Raw genomic sequence first — 25,971 nt, 5'->3', positions numbered from 1 at the left:
GGATGGAAGATGAGGAGACATGAAGCTCTCCCAGATAGAGTCAGAATTCAAACCAGTTTCTTTGCCTCCAAACCCAGCCCACTTTTCACTGTATACTTAGCTAGGTGACTTCATCTTTTATAATAGTTAATAGTTTATGTTTTCTAAAATTGTGTAGATTCATTTTTCCATAGAAGCTTAGAGTTTGGCTACCAAGTTCTTGATGCTCCAAGGCTGTCTTCACTATGTTAACATATCTGTGATTTTCATTATTTATGTGAGAATTCCCTTTACCAATGTGCATCACAACCCATGTACAGCTACATAGACAGACCTCACACTTTGTTATGATCATACTATTCAGTCATCTGGTGGCCAAACTAGTGGTGACCAACCTCTCTGAACTTAGCTAAGGTAGTCCTCAGATAATGGACACAGAGCTCATTGCTGGGGCTGTACTTAAAGAATTTAGTTTGGTAGGACCTGACAGAGTTTGGGCTTTTCTGACTGAGTCTTTGGGAGCCCAAGGTCAACTCCTTGTTACAAGGAGATGTCAGAATGAGACTTTTAGTAAAGGTGACTTAAAACTCTAAGGCAACTATGTTTTTAAAATTCCTCAAAAATATTAGGTTTAAATTCACAGTGATGGATGGTTGTTGAAGTCCTGAAAGCAAAATACAGTGAGTGTCATTGGTGAAAGGACATGAAGGGAAAAATGGTGAGTGTTCCAAATATCACACATTGGGTGATGCAAAGAACCTTGAAAGACATTGAGCTCAACTCCTTCATTTTACATGTGAGGAAACTGAGACTGAGAGAGATTAAGTGATTTGCTCAGGGTTACACATCCAGTTAAGTATCCAACTCAGAATTTAAATTCATATTTTGCTAACTCCAATCCCAGGACTCTTCCCACTCCAGTGTTACATAAGAACTCAGTAGGAGATCACTATTTAACTTTCACATAAAAAATTACTCTCAACTTTTGTGAATATTAGAATTCTTTTTTAAAACACAAGTACTTTTGAAATGGATAATTTAGTAATAATTTTTTTACTAATCTACTATATCATTCACCTGCCTACATGCAGGGATGTTTATGCATCTCTCCCAGAAAGCACAAAAGGAAGCTAGGGATGGTAAAAAAAAAAAATTTATAAAGTACTTAACATCCATTCTAGGAGCCTGTAATGAGGCGGGATGAATGGAAGATGCATTTACATCCTTTGTAATATTATGGAAATAGATACATTAGCTCTAATAAAGTTTACCTTTGTTGAGGGATTGAATTTCTTTAAAGGTTTAGTAGTTTTCAAAGGTCCTATATTTGCCAAATTATTCATTATCATATGCATTTGCTGATAGAGAATGTCGGCTAAAGCAAATGGATCCCAAAATATGAATTCATCTGTATATTTTCATCTATATGCATACCAGTATACATATTCTTATATATGTAATAGATTTGTTGGGTTTTGAATAGGCCTTTTATGTCTTCAGAAATATTTTAATGTGATTCTCAATTTCCATAAAAACACATTGCAGATGTTTTAGAATTACAGATTTTCCAAACTTGTCATTAAATATGCTACTTCCAAGTTTGCATAGCAATGCTGAAAGAGAGAGAGCATTCTCAAAAGTAGTTGTTCCTCCACCTGCCCTTCCTTCCCTTACTTGACAAATGATTAGCATACATTAATTTGTATTCCAAAACTCCAAAGAACCTGTGATTTCCTTGACATACATATTTCATCTAGTGATATAGGTCACAACCCATCCTATGTTGCTTGTTCATTTATATACACCCATTAAGTTCACCATGTGTGTAGCCAGATGGTACAGTGGATAGAATGCTGGGCTTGGAGTCAGGAAGAGTTGAGTTTAAAATAGGACCTTAGACACTTCCTAACTGTATGACCCTAGGCAAGTCACTTAACTTCTGTTTGCCTCAGTTTCCTCAATTGTAAAATGAGGATAATAATAGCATCGGCTTCCTAGGGTTGTTGCAAGGGTAAAATGAACTACTATTTGTAAAGTGCTTAGCATAGTGCCTGACACATAGTAGGCACTTAATAAAGGCTTGTTTCCTCCCTGTCCCACAGAAGGTCTACCCAAAGTGCTAGGAGTATTCTTTCTTTGGACATTCCAAGGATACTAGTGGGACATGTAGATTATCTATTGACCATCCCTCACTCTTTTCATGCGACATGTCCAGCTCTTTTGTTTATACATTTCTCTAAAGATATCCTTTATGTTATATATAATCCTTTTCAATATATTTAGGTGGGAATTTAATTTTTCAGTGCTATTCTACATGTTGATAATGCAGTCTCCTGTGTGCTGCATTCACATGCCTTTATTTAGCATAGTAGACTGAAGTCAATTTTTATTTTTTCCTACTTAGTGTACTCTTCAGCCACTTAATTAGAAAAGACTTGCCCAGTGTTAGTTAGGAATGTAGGGACGACAGAACATTTCCAGGTTTGGAGATTTACATTAGGTTAGGCAGCCAGAAAAGTAATAGTGACAGCAACCTAGAGTTCTCTATCTGACTTCTGTGATTCATAGAGGCGAAAGGCCCCCCAAAAATGACAATAATGGACATTTTTGCATTTATTCAACTGAGGTTAAAGAGGACTGATATCCCCACATCCCCATAAGGTCAAGTAATCAGCCAGGCATAGCGAATGCCCACTTTTTATTCAGCATTATAATATCAGAAACATTTTAATGGATATACCAAAGAATGTCATAGTTGTCCTACTTAGCTCTAGAAGGCTGAACTTGAAGCAGTGGGAAGATGCATAGTTTAAGTGTAGAGCACTAGAGATAAAGTCTGGAAGAGCTGTGTTCAAAACCTACCTTATACTCCTAATAGTTGTGTGTCTTTGAGGAGGCTTATTGATCTCTCTGGGTTCCTATTTCCTTAGCCATAAATTGGAGGGCTTGAGTTCAATAACATCTACATATCCTTCTAATTTTGCCTTCTAAGGCCTTTCTCTCCCTGGAGGTCTCCTAACAAAAGCTGAATAACCCCTTTTTGGAGATATCATAAGACGACTTTTTTTTAGGTGTCTGTGGTCTCTGAGACTTCTTCTAATTTTGATCTTTTGTGAGTCTATCCTTGATCTCAAGGTGTTTGTTTATTAGTTTGGAATATAAATCAGTTGCCCAGAAAAAAAGATATTCAAAAAGTATTATACAAGTGAATATCATCTCACAATGAGAAATTTTAACTCAGTATAAGGGCATGTGGAAAACATTTATAAAGTGTCATATAAGAGAGTATAAATTAGTATGCTATAAACCACGTATAGTATATAACTGTTATTGGGGTATAGAATAAAGGACTGAACAGAGTAGGGTTGGGTTAATCAGAGGCTTTAGTGTTTAAAAGAAGTTCCTATACATTATTAATTACCCTAATCATTTTTTTTTAATTTATGAAGCGCTCTTTCCCGAAAGTCTCAGAGTGCCTTAACCAGAGTATAACTGAAAACAAAAATGTCAAAAAGGCACATTTAAATTGTTCTCAAAATCAATCAAAAATAATGAGGTGCTAAGAAAAAGTTGTATCCCTGATAATTACATCTATCAGTATCAGAAAACAAAAGAGAACAATCAGGAAGTGACAATCCCACTCCCAAGTAGCACATTAAAAAAGGGCTAATGAAAAAAAAGTCTTTTAAAAATTGTACCAAATTAGCATTTCAAGCAAATTGACAACTTAAGCGTTGATAAAGGCCAATCTGGGGCCAAAACAATAGAAGTGCTGTTTCTACTTTTATCTGCTTTTAAGAGAAATGATTTGACTTGTCTTTCTGTTCTCTCTCTCTCTCTCTCTCTCTCTCTCTCTCTCTCTCTCTCTCTCTCTCTCTCTGTCTCTCTCTCTGTGTCTCTCTCTCTCTGTCTCTCTCTGTCTCCCTCTCTCTGTCTCTCTCTCTCTCTCTGTCTCTCTGTCTCTGCCTCTCGCGCGCGCTCTCTCTCTCTCTCTCTCTCTCTCTCTCTCTCTCTCTCTCTCTCTCTCTCTCTCTCTCTCTCTCTTCCTATTTTCCTTTGTTTTCCAAAGGGAGAGCCTAGTGTCCCCCTTCCTCACTATCAGTCTTCATACTGGTCAGACCACATTTTCAATATTCTGTTCAGCTGGGGCACCTCATTTTAAGAGAGATATTGATGAACTTTCTAAAGGGGGATACCTACAATTATACAGGGCTGAGAAACCATATGAGATGGGCAACAGTTCAAGAAGCTGGTGATATTTAGTTTTGGAAAGAGAAGACTTGAGGGTATCATGATAGCTGTCTTAAGGTAACTGAAGGATTATTATAAAAAAGGGGTTGAACTTGTATCATGTAAGTCTAGAGAGCAAACCAACACATTGCTAGAATCAATGGATAGAAGATGATGCAGCCAGATTTTGGCTCACCATAAAGAACTTCTAATAATTAGAACTGTTTAAAAAAAAAAAAAAAGCTGGTACAAAACTGTCATAGGGAGATTGCTGCATTGAATAGGGAGTGGCAGGAAATCTAAAGTTGCTTCTAAATCTAAAATGCTATATTCTAATAGGTATTTTTTTAAAAGAACCTTTAAAAAGGTTTGTATTTTGTATATTTTAAATGTTGTATAAACTTGTATAGTATGACAAACAAAATAATTATAACAACCTTAAAATAATTTCCTGATCACTTCTTATTTAACCTTAAAAAGAAAATTTATTTTGGAAATATGACAACTGGGGAAAGAGTCTGAGTTACTCTTGTAATGTTAAGAAATTATTATACTATGTTTTTGATCATATCCCATCCTTATCTCATTGAACCACAAATTTATATATTGAGATTAGAATATTGCCTAGTCAATAAAAGGAAACTACAGTATTTTAGAAATCATTAAAAACTGAAAAAATTGTTTTATCTCTTATTGCTGGTAAAAAGCATCCTTCATACATGCATACGCACATAACTTGCTTATATGGATCTGAAAATGCATCGGATTAGTTCGAAGTTCCTTGTAAGTGCTATTTTTTTGGCTTGTCAAGTGATTTTATTCTTTATTATTAGACTACAAAAAAATTGGGTCTCTTCCATCAACATATTCATCAGTCATAATTTTTGGAGACAGTCCTCAACATGGTGTATGTTTTACTGTGCTAACAAGAGAAAAGACCGGCCATTAAGTTTATGTTTCTTTGTTTTTCAGCAAGGTCACATATCAGGAATAATGTTAGAAGTATGCTAATAAACAATATATAATGTTGGTCATCTGGGAGTAAGAAATATTTCCTAACTAGTTCTAAAGGGAAATAATGTTAAAGAAAAAGGACTGATTGTTATTTATACAACACATGTTGCTCTATATGTCAACATCAAAAGCATCTTGTAAACAGCTCAGCATTATAAATCTTCTGTGGTGATTGTCAGGGTTTTAAAAATCTGTGTTAGATTTAGATTCAACACATTCACTTCATATGCGCCTGCCTTCTGTACAGACAGTGCTAGATTATTCTGTCTCTGGCTGCCTCAGATGAAAATGCACACTATCTCCCACCCCCCGCCCTCAACTACCTAACCCTTGCATTTTACAAAGGCTGCCATCCACAGTTAGAGAAAAATAAATACTAGAAATTATGCTGATTGGGAAAATTTTTAATTACTAGTGTTTATAATATTTAATTCTCAGATTAGAAGTTCTCTGAAGCCTCTTTTCTACATTTTTGTTGAATTTTATGCAGTTTTTAATCATTTAAAATTAGCCATATTTGAAGATATGAATTTTTAGCTAAAACCTTCATAACCAAATTTGCTACAAGTAATATTATAATTAACATCTCCTTCCACGGTCTCAGAAGAAAGGAGGGCTAGCCAATAACCCCATAAGAAGGTGTGATATTTGACCATGCCAATTTAATTGTCCTCAAGATCTGGCAAACTGGAGAAACAGTAAAAAGGAAGTTCTTTTTTTTGTTCATTTGCTTTTTTGATATTCCAAAGGTTTTTCAGTGTAAAATACAGTCATGGATTTGTATGACTTATCAGTTACGAGTATAATCAATAAATCAATCAAGTATAAAATATTAGAGCTAGAAGATCTCCTTAAGGTCATCCTAAAACAATTACCCTCCCCCCCACACCCTACACAGCACACACCAATTTAACAGTTGAGGAAACCATCCATGGAGCTTCTAAGTACTGTACTGGGATACAAGACAAGCAAAATGAAGCTCTGAGGCCATGATATCTGAATTCATGGATTTTTCTTGCTACCAATGGGAGAAATACTACTTTGGGAAGTACTGAAACTTAGCTAGCCCCTTATTTGTGAAAATTTCATGAAATATCATCTAGTTCTTGTTTTTTGGTTTGTTTTTTTTTTTTTTTTTACCAAGGACTAATATTTATTTATAAATTCTCACTCTTTTTCTAGCCAGATTAATAGTGGTATTACTATTGGATATCAATTAAATAAATTGAGCTACTAAAAATTGATTTGTAGAATGATTAGGTAGTTATATTTCTTTAAGAAAAATGATTAGATGATTTTAAAGATATTAATCAGAGAGTAAATAATTTTTCTCCAGCAGAAGGAAGCATTTTCTTAAAAAAAAAAGAATAACCTTGTTAATCTGAATGAAATTTGAGAATGGGAATAATTTTCCATTGTGTTCACTAAATGAAGTGCCAGACAAATCTTTGCTCTAATTCTGGACTTTTCATTTGCTAAGATATTTTTAATAAGAAACAGGATTTTAGAGATGGCCAAACTCCCTTACTTTACAGTTGAAGAAATTGATGCCCAGAGAAGTTAAGAAGTTAATTTACTCCAGATCACACTCATAGTAATTGAAGGAGCTAGGGTTCAAGCCTCATGACATTTGACTCCCAATATATATACATATGTATGTACATATACATATATATTTTAGCACAATGTGCCTCTCCTTCTATTGTTCTCCCTTTGCTCTCTTAATTCTTCCTCCTCTCTCCCTCTCCTCCAAAGGAAAGAGAAAAATAGTCAATTTTGGTCAAGGATCTCCAGAAGGAAAATGTTATGCCTAATCTTCCACTGTTCCAAGTTTAATTTAACTCCCAAACTCTCCAGTTTGTGCCTCAGTTTTCATGGTTAAAGCAACCAGAGTATTACGTCTTTAGTCTTTGAAAAGGCTATAAAACTCAGAGAGAGAGAAAATAGGCAGTTGTATAGAACTTCTATTAAGGGTATTATATTTGCTTTAATGCACGTTGGTGAGATTTAAATAGTCTGAAACTGAGCTAAAATTTTGATTTAACAGCAAATGTGCAAATATAATTTCAGGGAATAGCCTCAGTTTACCACTATAAATAGCTAAATGGGAGACAAAAAAATGAAGTGGATAATGTTTTAAGTAAACTTTGTCTATACTTGTTTCCTCAGAAGAAGACCTATCAGTGCATCAAGTGTCAGATGGTTTTCTACAATGAATGGGATATTCAGGTTCATGTTGCAAATCACATGATTGGTGAGTGATGCTCTAAATCTTATTAAAAATAGACTTTTCTCCTACTTGCGTTCATCATTGCCTATATAATTAAAAAGAGTTAAGGAGGAATTAATTGTTCAACCTTCAATGATTTACCCAGGCATGACTGATTTTTTTATTCATATTATTAGACCTGATAAGGCATTAGCACGTTTTATTTTCTGCAAGGGCTAGTTTAGACTTCTGTAGAGGATTATATATCTACTGCCAGTCAAAACACAGGTGATTAACAAATTAAACTTCTAATCATTTTTGCATTATTGAAAACAAACTAACAGGAATGGTTAATGAGCTGGATGTTAGCTTTCCATAGAGTTTTAGACAGGTTTTAATTTCAGAAGTTATTATGGTAATGGCACTACTGTGTGTTGCTCAAGCATATTTGTACCAAAATCTAAACTGGTGAGTTTTTGTCACTGGGAAACATAAATAATTTGAATAGCTGTAAAAATAAGTTTATATATGCAGTTTGAACAGTCTGGAAATGATTGTGAACATAAAGAACATGTAAAGAATTATATGTATATTTTTTTCCATCTCCCTATCCATCTAATTTTACCCAAATCTTTATAAAATAGTTTGACTAAGGATTCCTGAAATAATATTGGTCTGGTGATTTTAGGGCTTTTTACAAGTTGTGAGATGGGATGAAAGGAACTCGAGCTTCTTCTATTACTCTTAGCGCCCCATTATTCTTTAATTCCCCAAAGGTTACCTAACATTTTTTTTAATTTGATAAGCACTCAATAATGGCACTGAGAGTTGTACAAGCCAATTAAAATTTATCAAGCAGATCTTTTGTTTGCTAGTAAAATGGCAATTCCTATTATTTTGTACTATTTTGTATTTCTTTTTTTAAATATTATTTTGTGAAACAAGATTTTATGCTTGTTTTGTTACATTTTATCATAGCATAAACATTCTATGGTGTGCTACTGCAAAGGGTCACATACCCAATTTTGTGAAATCATCCTTTTCTTCTTCAAACTCTGTATTTCTGGAAAAAATGCTCAGAATTTCAGATAGTTTATACATGTATTTTTCCAGAAAACTTTTGATGTATAGGAAGTCCCAGTTACAGAAAAATACAAAACAAAACTCAATACTAGAACAAAGATAAATGAAGAGAAATATCAGTGATTGCTAGCAAGTTGGCCAAAGAGCATACCTGTTCCATTTACTTTTACATTTTTAGATTTTCAATAGTTAGGAAAAGTATGTTTTAAAATCTCCTATTAAATGGCTTAAGACTTCAAAACTAATAAAAAATTATTAATAATTAAAAGGAAAACTTCTTTCAACTTATGCCCATTCTTACCAGCATTTTCATGTATTCTAATGTTTTTCCATCATTTTGATAATTTTCAGACACATAGAAAATAATGGATACTAAGATTTGATGTTAAGGGATAATGGAGGAATGTCAGAGACATTTGATTGAAATGTTTTGTTGGCATCCTCTTCCTGTATGATTTCTCAAAAGGTTTCCCTCTATTTAAACAAATACTAAATCTTTTAATTTTTGAGTAGGTAAGAAAAATCTTATTTCAACAGTAACAAAAACCTACTTGTTTCCTTCTTCCCAAATGATAAATAAGAATACTGTCTTCCATTTGCTGAAACTTCTTTTCATTTGGAAGGTTGGATGAAGTTTGCTTGTAGAGGAAAAAGCCTTTAATTTCTTGAGTGGTACAGCTGTCATTCACACCAATGTTTTAGGACATAGACATAACCATACATTTATATGCACTTAATAGAAAACCTTTATCAGAATGATGTGCCTCATTAAAAGTACAGAGATTTGTACAGCATGCTTTTGATTAGTTGTTTTCCTCATAAGATTTATTATTTATCCCTTAATGACCCTACTTAACAAAGCTGATATATTTTACATCATGAACAAAAATGCTTTTCTTAGACATTTACAACCCAAACTGAATGATAAGCATAAGATTGCAAAAGTTCGTTTCCTAATTTGGGGTTTTATGTTCTTGTAACATTCATTAGATTTACCTGATCTTTCTCTTCAATTTTGTTTCTATTTTTCTTAACATTTATTTCCATTCCTTATACCACTAATGTTTTCTCAATACCTTCTCCTGTATAATAGTGTAGTGGATTATATGACCTTGCCAACTCTAGAATCTGAACTTTTAACAATTCATCCTTCATCAGAGAACTAAATTACATTCATCTTTATGAATTTTCTATACATTCATAATTATAGTACATGCTATTTTAAAAATAAGTTTTAAAATGAATTCTTTTGTACTTACAAAATAGTAAATAAAAATTTAATTGTTCTATTTTTGACCATACATTTCAGTCCTTAAACTGTGTTTATGCTTTTAATATTCCGAAAGAAAAAATGCATTATAGAAGGGTGTCACAAGGGCTAAGATATTCTTTTTCCAAATCCCAATGTTATTCTTACTCTTTCCAGTAAGGCAGCTTGCATTATTTTGTTGGCTAAAATACATCCATTGAGACTAGGTATTTTTAGGTTGTATATCTTTATGCTAGTTATTTTTGGGGGGGAGAGTCTAATTGAAAAATAATCTCAATGAGGTATTTAGCAGAAAAGAGGCATTAGTGACTATTTGAAAAGATTTTTCCTCTTTTTTGTTGATGGCTTCAGGGGTGTGCAGTGTTTTTACAGATTTACTCATGCATTTCTGTCATTTTAGCAGAAGGGATTCTGTCCCTAACAGAAAACAAAAAGCCGCAAATGACTCAATGAGACGTAATCTCTATCTTTTGCAATAAAATAATTTACATTAGTTTCCATGCAAAACATGCATACTGAAGCAATATCATTCCAATGGTTCATGTTCAGATACCCACTATATACTTCTGTCTAGATTTCTGCAGTCTCAGTCTACTTCTTGCTATGGGTAGAAAACATTTGTGGAGGAAAAAATGTCAATGGTTCTACCTGGTTCATGAAAAAGGCTCTGCTTAAGTGCCATTTTGCAGCTAGATATGGACACATTTTCTGGGCTGCAGGGATAGTTACTCAATGAAAATACGTGAGGGATTTGACTTATGTCTATTAAGGAAAAAAATGCCAACTGACCTGCCAACATGTCTTGACATTCTTTCAGAGAAACCAGACCAGTGACTATTCAGGAGTTTCTTTTCTTCTTACATGAAAAGCTACAAAATGCTCTAACACCTTTCCTGGGGAAAGAGACCCTCTTTTGGAGTCTGTGCAGATGAGGAAGATTTTCTTGTAGCCCTTTGTTCAGCACAAGTAGTTTACAATTGGCATTTGACCTGAGAATGCAGGAAGAAGCAATGTAAGGGATTAGGATTTATATGCTTCATTCATTCATACCATCATGCACCTTTCTTTTTCTTTCCACTAACATAGCAAACATGTCTTTTCATGTCTTCTTTTCTTTGTTATTTTTTTAAATTAAAATTTCAGAGAAATGTGAATATGTCCTTCGATTTGATCTTGTATCAGGTGGGTGGGAAGCGGCACCAAATCCAGGGAGTTCAGATGTGTTTAACCCAGCAAAGGAATTGCCCCATATAAAATTATGAGGCTCAACAGCAGTTGTGTAAATTTGTAAGTACTCTGAATAAAGTGCTGTTAGGCATGAGATAATGCAAAGAGATGACATTGCCAAAAACTATTTATGAGGAGCTTAATTTTTTCACTCTGATAATTCTTGACCAATAATTACCAGACTCTAATTATCTATTTTAGTTAGAAAGAAATCTCGATCACTATGGAGGTTGGCATTGCAACTAGCGTATAAATCCCCAAAGAGGTAAATGTGTTCCAAACAGCCACAAACAACTGTCTCATGAAACTAGTGAGCAAATTGCGAGCTGCTGGCGGTGCACAACCAAGCAGCACATTTACCATCGAGGGCTGATCGGCCTGACAGAAAAATGATAAAAAGGAAGAAAAATGCCATCATCTTGGTAGTTCACCACTCCTAACGTGGATTATGGACAATGAGTGCTGCTGAAGTGGAAATAGGCACTTCACCCTCACAACACCAGAAGTTCTCATGAGTAAGGCGGCAAAAGCAAAGGATGGAAGGAGATTTGGATACAGGCCATTAACTCAAGAATATATTTTGTGACACAACTTTTTTCACAGTGATCTTAATGCTGTTTCATCACATCTTCCCTTTAATTTGGATATGTGGGATTTTTTTATTTGTTTTTTTTTTTTTTGTAATTCCAGTTGTTGTCGGTTATGAGGGGGAAACCAGTTGTATGAAGAAAATAGGAAAAGCGAAAAAACTGGTTAAGAAAGTCCTGGAATACTTAATGGTGGTGTTTATAGCATCTTCTGTGATCTAATAAATGTATCTACTGAGAAGAAATATTAGAAATGATATCTATCTGTCTAATTTATCTCTTCATCAGTAAACACATATAAGTAGATAGATATCTTTATATGTTTATATATAATCCATCTTTAGCAGTAAATATATAGATATCTTTAAATAGATAGTATAATTATAGTATAGATATATAGATATGTAGTAAATAGACAGTATAGCTATAGATATATCAATAAAGATATGGGTATTTTTATCAATATAGACATGTATTACAGGGATACAGAAAGACGGTATCTTTGATATGAAAATGTTTGGATAGATAGTAACAATGGATGGAGAGGAACATATAGTATACATTATGTCACCTGTAAATGCCATCACTAATATCAACGCAGTAGAAATACTTAGTGCAGAAAGGTAAAATTATAGCCTGTTCTTGCCCCATGTCATTTTGACGTATTCTGAAATGTCTGAAGACTTAGATCACACATGATATTCTGTTATTGTCATGTGTTAATGTGGATGGAATATCAGAAGTAACTCATCTTCATTGCACCTTTGTGATCTTAGGTATCACTCCTTTAACTTTACAGTTTAAGTCTTCTTTCCTACAGGATAGACTAAAACCAACCTTGTGAAATTTGTGGTGGTTTTAGAACTTTATGTCTTCAGGGGGGAAAAAAGTCCAAAGATATGGATCTGTTCTTTGGAAGATGACAAGCTACCAATTCCCTTTTGTCTCTGTTATCTTTCAACATTTTGAAAAAAGGCATAGAAATTAACTCTGGAAGGGGGAAGGGGGAAGGGGGAAAGAAGATAAAAGGTAGATAGAAGTATGCCGTTCTCAGAGACTCCAGAAAGTTATTGTCAGTCTTTGGAGTCATATGTTTACCTACATTTAGCCTCAATGAGAGAGGTCTGTCAAATCTTAAAAATCAAGCTTAGTCAGACCTTTTAGAACACTAAAGCATTATCAGCATTTGGTGTTAAATATGATGAAATACTGGTTTATTTCATCAAGAGTTGGACTTTTAAAAAGATGAAATCTGCACTGTTTAATGCTAACAGAAAGCTACCCTCATGTGGGCAATGCTGGCTTATTTGAAAAGCCCATAAAGGGTTTCTGCATGGACCATACAAAAGGGATACTTTCTCTTTAATAGCCATCTGTACAGGAGAGATGAAAAGTGGGCCAGGTCATCTCTCCTCAGCTGTCATGATATTAACGTAGGTAATGGAGCAAGCTCTGTGTTCTGCTGGGTGTTGTTTTTCATAGATGTTCATCGATTTACACAGATAATTCTATTTATTTCTTAGAGTTGGTCCAAGTGAACCAGGCAGAATAACAAACATCAAAGCATTTCGAATGACTTTATCCTTGTTTGTAACGTAACTTTTGTCTAAAAAAAAATGGTGTCACACCTACTGTGCAGATGGCTGCATGATTTGTAAACCAGCCAAAACATTTAAACAAATGTGTGATCTGGGGATAGATTAAATAAAGGATAAAATGGAGTGTGGACCACAAATTCTAATAATCAGATGATTTTAAGTTGTGTGTAGTGTGGAGAGATGGTAACAGTGACAGTAAGGAAACCTTGCCAATGACAGCAAGGTGCCTTACAGATCTCAGGATGGAGTCCGTGGCCTAGTAGGCCTCAGTTTGAGAGCCGCACATTTGCTGTACAGCTGGCAGCTCTGTATGGGGACATCAGATAAAACTTATGTAAAATGAAGTGTTATTGCTTAGTATGAAATTGTTCAGAGAGGGAATATGCAGACAGTAACTGAAAACAGAATTCATGGTACCAATGAAGCAGACTGTAAATATGAAGAGGGTTTAATTATCTGCGCAATTTAACAAAAATTCAAGATATATTCAGAAAGGGCATCTGCAGCTGTAAACATGCCCGAGCAGTGCTGCTCACCAGACTTAAAAGTCCCATCCCGGTTCCTTGGAAGAATCTCCTCTATTCCCAGCACTCCTGAAAGCACGTGCTCCAAAGGAACAGACTGTTTTGTCCTCCATCTCTTATCATGGATCAGATTGACCTTTTGGGAGGTCAAGACAGATGCATGTGTTCCTTCTTCTTCAGCTCTTTAAGAAAATTTGTCCTGATGTATTTCAGGCAAGTCCTATGGAGTTAAAGAGAAATCAGGTTGCTTATCCAGCTAAGAACCTTTTTTGTGTGGGTGCTTTGGATCTGTCCTTTTCAGCTCTGATGGGCAAAGATAAAATAAGGCAAAAGGTTAGCACTGACTCTATGTTAAAAGCCCTCAGCAGAGACTCTTAGACATTCCTTTTATTTTAAAGTCCTTTAAGGTTGTGGATTCTGGCCAAGTCCATGTTCAAAGATTCAGTTTCTTATTCATTGATTTTTAGGCCAGTTCTTTTATGACTATTTCAGATTAATGTGGGCTATTTGGTTCTGTTGCATGCCAACAGACTCACCTCGGCACTGTACAGAGGCCCAGGAAGATGTGTATCTACCACAAGGATCACAACTGACCGCATGTGACATAGGGTTCTAAAAAGATGAGGACTGAGTGGGTGATAGCATTCTCACCTTCGACTTCACGGGGAATGTGTGCTAAGTGTGTCAGCTGCTCAAACACGTTTGATATGTTTGTTATCAGGTCTGAATATCTAGTGCATGTTTGGAAGCCCTGGAAGAGGAAACCATGGATTTTTTTTAAGCACAGTCAAATGTCTATCTCCTCCTAGACTCTATTTCCCCAGGTCCAGTTCACACACACGAAAGAAAATCCCTCTAGTGACCTTCCCCCACACCCTTCCCCCCTCTTCCAGGTTATTTCCTGGTGTCAGTGCCATCAGCAGCAGTGTACAAGACAAAAGAAGGCAATATGGAGAGTGGGTGTGGAACTTCAGCTGCTCATATTGTTGCATTTGGTGAGCTGACGGGGTTTCGTAGGTCACCTTTAGAATTATGCCTATGACAGCAGTAGCTACCTGCCAAGATTGCAAGGTATCTCACAGCTCTCAGGATGGCGCCTGTGGCCCGGTAGGCCTCAGTTGGAGGGGTACACATTTGCTGTACAGCTGGCGGCACTGTATGGGGCAGCAGTGTGGGCTGTTAGGGAGCTGGAAAGGAGACAAGCATGAAATTTCTTCTAACCCCAACTCTGTTTTTCTGTACTGTTGGCTGCTTCTCAGTTCCTTGACAAAAAAACCAATCAGGCACCCTTTAATCCGCCTGTGATTACCAGTGGTATAAAAAGAGAAGCATAATGAGGAAAAATGCCTCGTTTTGTTGCCTTCAAAAGCCAACAAATTGGAGTTAACTTGACAGGAAGTGGCTTAATAATTAGATTATTTATTTATTCCTGACACATATCCCCCTGTTACTAGTCTCAGGAGACCCTGTAGATGGTACGATTTTCAAGCTGCCATTACTTCGCTGTCTTCTGTGAACAAAGAAGCTACTGTCTATCAGTCAATTAAATGCACTCTTTAAGCAGGGGCTGAGAAGTCCTCATTGGAGAGAGCCCTGGGACATTGTGGCTGATGATTCCTTTCTCTGTACTGTACATCACACTCTCAACTACGGTCCCCACAGAGATGGAATAAAGTCATGCATTAAAATATCACTTGTTGATTTGTTTGCTAATGAAGAGCCATTGAAATGTTTGTGTATTTCTGTGGCAAAATTGTTGATAAAAAGGACTACTTGCTTGCATATCTTAGTTCATCTGCTCTGAGTGCTTATTTAAGAATTACTAAAATTAAAGTCAACAAACAACAGAATAAAAAACCCACAGATGGATAATAGGAGTTTACTTGTTATTTCCATCAAATTAAATGAAACAGGGATGGGGAAAAAATAGCAACATCAACCAGAAGAAATAATGGCACCTCAGTCCCTTCTCTGGCATTGCCATTATCCTAACAACACCTTTAAAAAATAATAATAATGTAAGCCATTTAGGGCTGTCTAAAACCCACGCTCTTTTAATGGAAGGATTCTTAAAAATGACTTTATTTAGAGAAATGGCTTACACATATTTGAGAACTTGATTTGTTTGTTCTTTAAGAAGGTATGTTGTTTCTGTAAATCATTATCTTTTTACAAGTATTCAGACCCTGAACATTTAAAGAAGTTTGCAGTAGAGCATAGTGCTATTTCCCCTCCAGTATATGGAAAATGAGTAGAGCATGTTCAGATCAGAGAATGAAAGTGCATCACCACATGAAGGCTGTGGAGAGTTGACTCTTCTCCTACCACACACTGACTTTCTAGTATTTTCCCTCTTTCTTGTGGCTTTTCAGATGTTCAAGTTCATCTTTCACCTACTCATTCATCTATTCATTTGTTCATTTGTTTATTGAGTGCCTACTGTTTTGGAGTATGTATTAGGCTCCACTTCCTTGGACCTTCCTGAACTTCAAATGTAGAAACTCCCTAAAGCCCAAATCCCAATCTCTAGATGTAGAACTTTTGCAGACCTTAAAGCACTATGCCAGTGTGAACTAACTATATATGACTGTCATTACTATTATTGTTGTACAATAACTCAAATGACTCATTCATTGCTATTGCCTTTTAAGACATTTTCCAGTTCTCAGGTTGCATAGGTATAGCCTGATCTGTGTACTAAAGAACTCAGGTAACGTTAGGACAATACTGGGCTGGGATACTGAACCATAGCATGGTCATTTACATGGACAGATTCTAAATTTAACTGAAAGCCCTGGACCTCTAAAAGGTATCTTCCCTTTACCACATCCCTGTTCCTAGATTTTCCGAAGGGCAATCAGTGCCGGATTTCTTATTTCTATAAACCTGACAACAGGCCCAAGTGAATTCATTGGAACCAGCATCACATTGGTGTGTTTCTTATTCTTATTCTGTTATTCCAAGTCATTTTGTTAGAAAAAGCTTAGATACTCGGAGGTGTTCTGTAATAGAAAATGAATTTGAAACTCTTTCATTAATTGGTGATTAATACATTTCAGGATTAGTTTAAGCAAGGCCCTACCTCCTGCCCAGTCAAGTATGTTCTGGTTAATATCCAATTATCTGCACCTTCGTAGTTATTATGTCTTAATATTTCGGATATGATAACCAGAAACTTGAGGGTAATGCTAATGAGGAGCATAGAGCAGGAATTAACCAATGACATACTCAATGATCCTTGGTGAGAAAAGAATCTCCTCTTCTCCTTAACACACTGGTGCCAATGTCTTCTGTGCACTGGATGAAAAGTAGGACTTTGAACTCTGACAGAGAAGAATTGGTAAATGAATCTTTTTTTTCTGTTAAATGATGTTTGGATCAGTTACTATTGGTATAGTTGAGCATAAACCTTGTTTTCCTTCATTGTTGGGGAAATAAGAGGATAGAGAGAATTGCTCCCTGTTTTCCAATAATGCAATTTCTTTTTTTTTAATCTCTATTTGAAAACCAACAATTGTGTTATTGAGATTTCTTGTTTTAGCTTACAAGAAACTCCCTCCTTCCCATCTCCTTTCCTTTCTATCCCTCCCCTCCCCCCACACACACCATACATACATACCACACCTTTATTTCAATTTCTTACAGGTTATTTGAATTTTGAAGAATCCGAATTGAAGGTGGCCTCTTTAACTGGGCTCTTAAGGCAGTGCCTGCTCTGGGTAGGTGTATGCTGCTTGCTGCAAACCATGTAGCTTTAAATAGTACGCCTTGTACATTACCCCCTTTCTATGCTGTATTGTAATGAAGCCACATCAGTAAATTGCAGTGAAGGGTGATTGTTGCACAGGGATGACTACTACACCTTGGGGTCCATTCCCACCATATTATTCTTTTTATTGCTATTATCACTTCCCATCTTCTTTACTCTCTTGCTGCCGAACTTGCTGTTGGCCACCAGTGCAGCACAGAGGGGATCTTTAGGAACATTGTGGACCTCATTTTTCCTCTTAGGTACACACCAATCACAGTTCAATTCCAAACCCAGGTATCCTGGGCGGTTTTTTATTGATGCCTCTTTGGTTTGTTGACTGGGAGCATGGTGTTCCTCATCATCAGCTTCTTAAAAGAATGAATTCACTGTGAGCAAAAAGAGACAACAGGCCTCTCTTCCCAAATATTTCTGCATGGGAGACACTGAACTGAAAGCAGAAATGATAAGATGTCCCCCTCTTCTTTCTTCTTGCCCCCCCGTATTCAATAATTCACAAAAGGGAATGTAGATGGGATTACTACTTTAGAAACATTTCTGTCTTCAGCTCTTTCTTAGATTTCTTCCATGTGTACATTCATGTTATCTTTCAGACACAGATAGAGGCATATGTTTTAGTGGTTTTCCATGTTTACCTGCAAAGGAGCTGATTACCCTTCCCCCTAACCACTGCTTTAACCCATTAACTAATTGGGAAGCCATATACACTTAATATCAGAATCCTCTGCCCCAATTTAATATCATCACCAACAAGATTTTCTTGGTACCTGGGGATGTTTATACATGAGTTTTTCTCAAATATTAGTCTCTTTTTTGGTCCTTAGTTTAGGGTCCGGGTCCATTTGTTTTTTCAGATTGTTATGTTTACTTTTAATACCAAGCTACTGTTCAGCATTCAAGCAGAAATCTAGAATTAGAACTGACACACCTTCAATTGAACTATCAAGTCTTTTAAAACTGCTCGGCCAGTGACGCCAGTCCCACGCTATTCGGCCGTACACACTTCCGATTGTGGGCCAAAGAGCATTGATTTTTAGCTGTCATTTCTAGTGCACGCACTGTAGAATTGAAATTTAAACCTTAATCCACTCTGTAATGCAATTAATTTTTAATGTGCAGTAATACTAATTGAAATAGCCTGAATTTAGTAAGTCACCACAAGACATTTTCAGAAGCAAGAGTCTCCACTGAGAACTGAGGGGGACAGATCATCATCGATGCAGTGTTTACAGAATAAATGCTTGCTCTACCAGGCTATCCAGTGGAAAGAAATCTTTCTTTAAGTGAGGCTGTATCCTTATGTCTCTTTGTGGATTGAAGCATCTTTTCAGTGAGTTTCTACTGCCCATCCTTATTATGATTCTCTGCTTCAGAGAGGTAATCAGTTTAACAGAAGAATTTTGCTGTGATGTGCACAGAAGAAAATATATAAACATACACACCTATGTACATTCATGTGTATTATATACATATACATAAGTCTATGAACCGATATAAATTAAGCCAGCTGTCAACAGTGTCAAGGTCAGAAGCAACACTCTAAACACATGGTGAATAGTTTCATTAGGAACTATGTACTTGATGGCTTATACTTGGTTGTGGGATGGGTCTTACCAAATGGCAGCATTTCAATGGACACATTTCAGTGAATTTAAATTCCTGTGAACTATGCATACACCTGGCTTGCCTTGTAATACTATCTTTTATTTCAGAGCTGGTTTTTTTCCCATATTTTTTCAAAATAGCCTTTTGAATGTTTGGAGGATTTTTTCCCCCTAAACCACAGTAAAGCAAATTTTGCACCATAAAACCACATAGGTTTTCAGTCATTTCACTACTAAAAAGGTTCTCTAACCACATTTATCTGCTAGTAAATGAGTACTTTTTAAAATGCATCAGTTCTGCTGATGAATGAGCTTGCAGAGTGTTCAAAACGAACACCAGCATTAAGTGAAAAAAAAAATGGCAAGCACTGTATATCATCCTTTCACAGCTTTCACATTATAGTATTTAATAAGCCGATAGTGCTGTTAAATATTTAGCAAAGGTTCCCTCAAAACCCTGCCATAGATTCAAATGGGATTTTAAGACACTTTTTTTTGCAGCACATAAGTAAAAATGATGTTGCATTACTTAGAACAGTTGTAGCGTGGCATATTTTCTAAATGAAGTGTGGGTAACATGGCACAAATGAGTTCAGCAGATTTTACACCCACAAAACACCTAAATCAATTCCTGTTTTTAGGTTCAGACTGGGTCTTGTGTTGTCACTGCTTTGTCAAAGGGCCAGGGGGGATTATTTGCACAGCCTACTAAAATGGCATCATGGTATGTAAAGGGGGAAATAAGAAGACATATTTTGATGTTTTAAGCTCTCAACATCAAAATGACTTTAAAATAGAATTGCTTTCCCCCTTTGAGAGTATGGGGTGGGTCATGTTGGGAGTGGATGGAAATCAGTTTATAACCCATTCAAGGATTGACATCTTAAATCAAATTGAGGGAGTTCTTTACATTTCTTCCACATTTATTGCACATATACTATGACAGGCATTACCAATGTTCATTCAAGATTAAGGACTACCACCTACTTATCTGATAAAATAGTATCCATAGTTGACACATAGTAGGAACTTTACATAAATTCATTCATAGTTTATATGTTTCATAATAGTTGATCCTTAATACTTTTTTATAATAAAAGGCATCAGTTTAAACAACATTTTTTTCTAAATAAAATCACATATTTATGTCTAAGAGCCATAGGTAAAAGTATTACCAGGAAATAGGATTTTAATATCATTCCTACCATCATATTTTTGGTTTGGGATTGACATTTAAACCTCTTAACATTTAATATCACTTTTAGTTTTGAAAGTGTAAAGATAAAGGCCAGTGGTTTTGTTCAGATTTATATGTAGCACTTTTTTATTCTATAAGAGACTATTTGTTAGCATCTAATTTTCATTCTGTTTTATATGCAGCCAGTGACCACAGCTTCCCTTCAAACTGCACAGAGATACATCTCATCTGCAAAACAGGGCTTACTGATCTTATTTACTATTTGTATTCTGGTAAGAGGAGAAAGTAGGATTTATTATGATTGGGGAAAAAATGCATATTGCTCTGAGTTTGTGTGTCTCTGTACCATATTTTCATACACACGTGGAGAATTTATTATGAAAGAATGCATAAGAAAGACACGTGGCATGATATGTGTGTGTGTCTATTCAGCGAAAGAGAGAGGAAAGGAGAAAGGGAGAGCAGTATAGAGGGGTATGGTATAGGCAGAGGTGTATTTAATATGCATAGCTTGATGTATGTTGACCTCAGGTTACAAGAGTAGAAAATCCCATTTTCCAGCTTGTTTCAAATGTAGTAAAAATGCTGCTTCAGTTGCTTTATGCTACTCACATTGGGAAAGGTGCTTATACTGTGATAATTATCATCAAGGAATATTAATGCGTTCAGCATTTGTAACCCAAAAACTCATTATAGCTTAAGCTGTGCATCATCTGTGAAGAGAGAACTTTGCCAGAATTCACTCTTCACAGGGGTTGCCTCCCGCTTGCGGTGGAGTGGTCAGAGTATTGTAAGAGGTCACTTAGGCTATTTTTGAAAGCTGAAGTTTTGCAATTTTTGAATCACTACCTTCTGTCTAAATAGCTTATCATTCTTGCCTCAAAATGTGCTCCTTTTAATGGAATGCATGATGAAGTGCGAAAAAATAAAAGATAACTCTGCTTTATTATGGAGAGTATAAGAGGGTTGGCCCAGGAATCCCATATCAAGATAATAACAGTTTCAGGGTCTTTTCTCCTGTCATTGAGCAATAGGTTTCATATGCACAACTTTCAGTAATGTAGATGCCCTTGGGTTTGAGATGGAAGCACTCCTACAGGGAATCCACTCCATAGCCCTTTGGCTAGAAGTGTTTTCAATAAGACTTCAGAGCCCATTTTCCTTTGTCAGTATTAATTTCCAATATCCATTATGTGTAATCAGGTGAGCACGAGCTAGTCCTGGGACAATTTGCCCCAAACAATATCTATCTAATAAATATTTGTTTGATTTTTAAAAGTCTTCCTATTTTATAATGTTGGGGATAGTAGCAGTATTTTACAATATTTCTGGACAAGTTAAAATTGGGCAGCTTATTGGGACAGGTAGGCCTAATTAGTTAGTTCAGTAGTTAATTAAGTGGGCTTCCAAAAGAATATTGTGTTTTTATCCATGGTAATCCAAATAGTAGTTGAAATAAAAGTGCATGTGTATGTGTGTTTGTGTGTGTGTCTATGTTGTTTTTATGTGATTAAATCATACCATTTTTCTCCCTCTGATCCACTGCTTGTCATCTCCCATAAGTAATATTTCTGTATGGTCTATGTTATAGCTTACGTTATGCTTGCTAGAGAACACTAATACCCTGTTCTGTCAGGCTCCCTTACTTTGGAGCACTGCCGTGCTTCTGAGGTCAAATTGTGAAACTGGCCTTGCTCCTGAGACAACTAGAGAAATCTGTTTCATAACTTTCCATAGACCTAAGAGAAGAGTCAGAAGAAAAAACATGAAACCTACAGGCCCAGTTTAGATCAGCTGTGAGCTTGGGATTCATCGAATAGGAGCACTTGCTGTTTCTCCAGTTTTCTTACCATGAGGGGTCACTGGTGGTGATACAAGCTCAGTAATGGCACAGGGCTTCGGGGGATCAGGTAATCATTCAAATAGCCCAATAGATACAGACACACAAGTATCTGAGTTGATAATCTGGAGTAAACTTGAAGAAACAGGAATTTACTTGATTGTTAAAATCACTTACAGGAAAGAATAGGAATGGGAAGAATGAGCACCGTGAATTCAGTGAGGATATTGCAGGCTTGTTCCACTGAAAGCAATTTGTTTCTCTAACGGGACAGAGCCTTTATTTTATGCAGCAGAGCGCTAATGCTGCAAAATGGATGGATGTCCTGAACCAGAGACAGATTCTCAATAGTTTTGAGCTGGAATACTGACAGAATGGTTTGGGAGATACAGTGGTGGCACATCCTCCGTGTGGAGGTAAACTTAATAATCTTTATGAATTTTGAGTAACTCATAACTCCACTCCTCTGCCAAAGAAACATTATGAAAAGATTGCTTTTAAATCCTTCTGCTGTCCTCCGTACTTGTGATAGATGCCCTCCTCTTTACCTTGAGGCGTTGGAAATGAATGTGTGTTTTTGGAGAGAGATAAGAATGTAGACTTTAGAAGAAGCAAATTGCATTTTCATGTTTAAGTTCACTATTTGCACTTGATATGGCAAAATCCAAATGTGAAGGATTGCTTTCGACATTATTTCTGTGTCTTCTCTATTCCAAGACCTCTCTTCCTTATTATGCTAAAATGGACCATCACATGTGATCAGTGTGATGCTGAATGCCTGGAAATAATGCAAGATTGCCACCTCTGACCAAGCTGTAGTCAGATTCCTATAACTTTCTCAGTTCTGATTAATTATTCAGAAAGAAGGAAACAGATTTGGAGTGGGGAGAACCCTCCCCAACATATTCATCCCACTTTATTTTATTTCCTTACAAAAAAAGGAATGTTTGTTTTTATTTCTCATTGAACTTTTATTCTTTCTCACTGCCACATGTGTATGTGTGTGTGTGTGTGTGTGTATGTATATATATATATATATATATATATATATATATATATATATATACACACAGACACACACATTATACATATATAATCTTACAAATAAACATGGGTCAAAGTAATTACCAATTAAAATTTAAAATTCATAATTTCCTTTAAAATTTTAAGTTATTTCAATAATTTCTAAACTCTAATCTAGATTCTCTCCATCCATAGGTTCTGTCTTTTGTCTTTTTCTTTTCTTTTTTTGAGAGCCCTCAGAAGAAAAGAAAGCATTGTAGATCTTTCCCTCTGGAAGGGTGGGTGTGGTGGGGAGGGGTGTTTGTTATGTGTGTGATTCTTCCATAAGTCACCATCCATTCCCATCAAAGCACAACAGGGTCAGAATATAGGTAAAATAAAAACCAAGGCATTTATATTTTATCCTGATATTTGAATAAAAAGATGTTGGAAGAAGACATTCTTTGGCTTGTCTCCCTTTTTACATGTAATTGGTGCTTCATTAGGACTTGGGAGAGTTTCCTGTGGTTTAATTTAGTCAGATGGTTCAGAATGACAAACCTGTACACTTTGAATTCTGCAGGTTCAGAATCTGAAACAAGATTTTCCTCAAACCTTTAAATAAAACTTGAAAAAGCTCATTTTTTAAATGCTGGGTTAGATGAAGTCATTCTTCACACTTACTTAACAGTTACAGATTAATAAACAGCCATGTGTTTGGTATATTAGCAAGAATCACAAAAAGTTCACTACAAAGGATGTAACTATTGTTTACCTGACTGTGAAGTCTGCTTTTCCTATTTGTGTGTGCATCTATATTCTTGAATGAGTGTTTAAAATATATATATTTGGAGGTGATAGAATCATAGGTTTAGACCTAAAAGAGTTTTTAGAGATTGTCTAGTCCAACTTTCTATCAGTGAGGAAACAGGGTTCCACAGAAGTTGTGACTTGACCAGGTTCAAGAGCTAGTAAGGAGCAGACCTGAGATTTGGAGCTAGGTTCTCCGAGTCTAAATTCTGCACTCTTCCCACTGTACCATGCTCAGTGTTTGACTTTTATTTTCAATTATTAGTCAACAAAAATTAATTAATTAAAAATTTTAATTTTGGAGGAATAGTGAGTCCATCTTTTTCTTTAATCCTCTAAGTTAAAACATCTATTCTTCTGAACTTTTTTAATGCAGATTATTTAAAACTTTAGGAATGGGTTTTACTGATTTAAAATGCTATAGATCTTGCTGTGGGGGAGTCCTTATTTAATGGCAAAATTTAGTACAAACAGCATGAAGTGAATGCCTAAAGATATGAGAAGGATCATGGAATCATAAAATTTAAAGCTAGAAGGAAGCTTGGAAATCTAGGTTCAATCGCCTCATTTTGCCTCTGAGTAAACAAAGACTGGGGAAATATTGTCATACAGGTAGTACTAACAAGATTGGAAGGATCTAAACTCACATCTTCTGTCTTCATCTGTTGTCATACTATAAGATCTAGAGCTGAAAGAACACTTTGAGATCATCTTCTCTAAGCATCCCTTTTACCACTGAAGAAATAGCTGAGGCCCAAAAGGTAAAATCACTTTAAGGTCACACAGGTAGAAGTTAGGAGTGGAGTAGGAATTCAGACCCATATCCTCTGACTCCAGAGTTGTGTAAGTGGACAGGGTATCCATCCACATGACTAGGAATGTACAGTACAAGTGAAGACCTCATTTTTCTAAATAGCAAATGGTTGTGTTCTTATCTTTTTGAAAGGTGCACTAATAACTTTAAAAGACATCTGGATTGCCCCGAATGATGCTTAGGACACAAAAATGAAACACCTCGCAGTTATGTGAAAACAAATTCAGTACTTGTTGTTTCATTGGTGGTGGTCAGACTCTTCACAACCCATTTGGGGTTCTCTCAGCAAAGATACTTTAGTGGTTTGCTATTTCCTTCTCCAGCTCATTTAACAGATGAAGAAAGAACGCATGCACACACACAAACACACACACACACAATTCTAACAACACAAAAAGATCTCATCTCTTTTCCAGAAGCAAAAAATGTCCTGGAAACACCTAACATTTCTAGGTGATTCTAGTTGTATATTCTCATACATGCATCATTTATAAGCAAAATTATAGGGAGAGGAATGAATTTATTTCATATTTATTTAAAGATGCAAAAGAAGCTGAAATAATATGATGCCATTTGATAATACAATCAGTGAAGTTCAGGACAGTTGATTTTTGTTACCCAATCCTTTTCTGAATGAATGATACAAACGCTATTAGAGGAGTGATATAGAAAAAGCAACCTTTCTGTTGTTGTGGTTTTAGACTTTTCATATGTTCTCTTGTGGTAGGCTGAGTGAATGGAAACAGGCTCTAAATTGCAGTCACACGACCAGGGTAAAACTGTGCAGGTTTCCTCCACAAATCCACCAGGATCAATGTGGCCAGTAAAATGAAAGTGCCATCTGGGTGACGATATGATGTCACTGCCAACGCTTCATTGGTGCTGGTAGTAAGCTTAAAATTATGATGATGCATCCGTGTTTTATAAGCATTCTTTCCATTGGAGATGCTAAACTGATTTTAATTTTTATTGCAGATGATATTTTGCTGAGCTAAAAAAAAAATAGTCTGGGCATACAGTGAATATAAGCCCTTCTGATATCATTTGGTATTATTTGTTTTTTTACCATCCAAAAGCAATCTTATCTACCAGATGATCGGGCAGACAGCAAAGTCCTCCACTGATAAACAATGAAAAAGTTCGCATAGCTCTAAGTGTGAATTACCTAGGGATTCCTTTTGTGACATGCTTTATTTTAAGCTTCATTTTAATT

At 35.9% G+C, this 25,971-nt stretch overlaps 1 protein-coding gene across 10 annotated transcripts in view; it reads left to right on the top strand.

The window, feature by feature from the left end:
- ZNF521 (zinc finger protein 521) overlaps positions 1-25,971 on the top strand; it is a 345,563-nt gene that overhangs the window by 180,722 nt on the left and 138,870 nt on the right. For 4 of the 10 annotated variants that reach the window (XM_072604437.1, XM_072604433.1, XM_072604432.1 and 1 more), the window contains 3 exons: positions 7,393-7,477; positions 17,367-17,440; positions 20,475-23,154. In XM_072604437.1, the coding sequence (XP_072460538.1) occupies positions 7,393-7,477; positions 17,367-17,440; positions 20,475-20,762 (447 nt within the window). In that variant the 3' untranslated portion in view covers positions 20,763-23,154. Of the gene's footprint in view, positions 1-7,392; positions 7,482-17,366; positions 23,156-25,971 lie in introns of those variants that run through there. The other 6 variants (XM_072604438.1, XM_072604436.1, XM_072604434.1 and 3 more) reach the window with 5 other exon arrangements.

Source organism: Notamacropus eugenii, chromosome 4, assembly GCF_028372415.1.
Source record: "Notamacropus eugenii isolate mMacEug1 chromosome 4, mMacEug1.pri_v2, whole genome shotgun sequence".
Taxonomy (NCBI): Eukaryota; Metazoa; Chordata; class Mammalia; order Diprotodontia; family Macropodidae; genus Notamacropus; species Notamacropus eugenii.
This window is presented reverse-complemented; position numbering and strand designations above follow the sequence as displayed.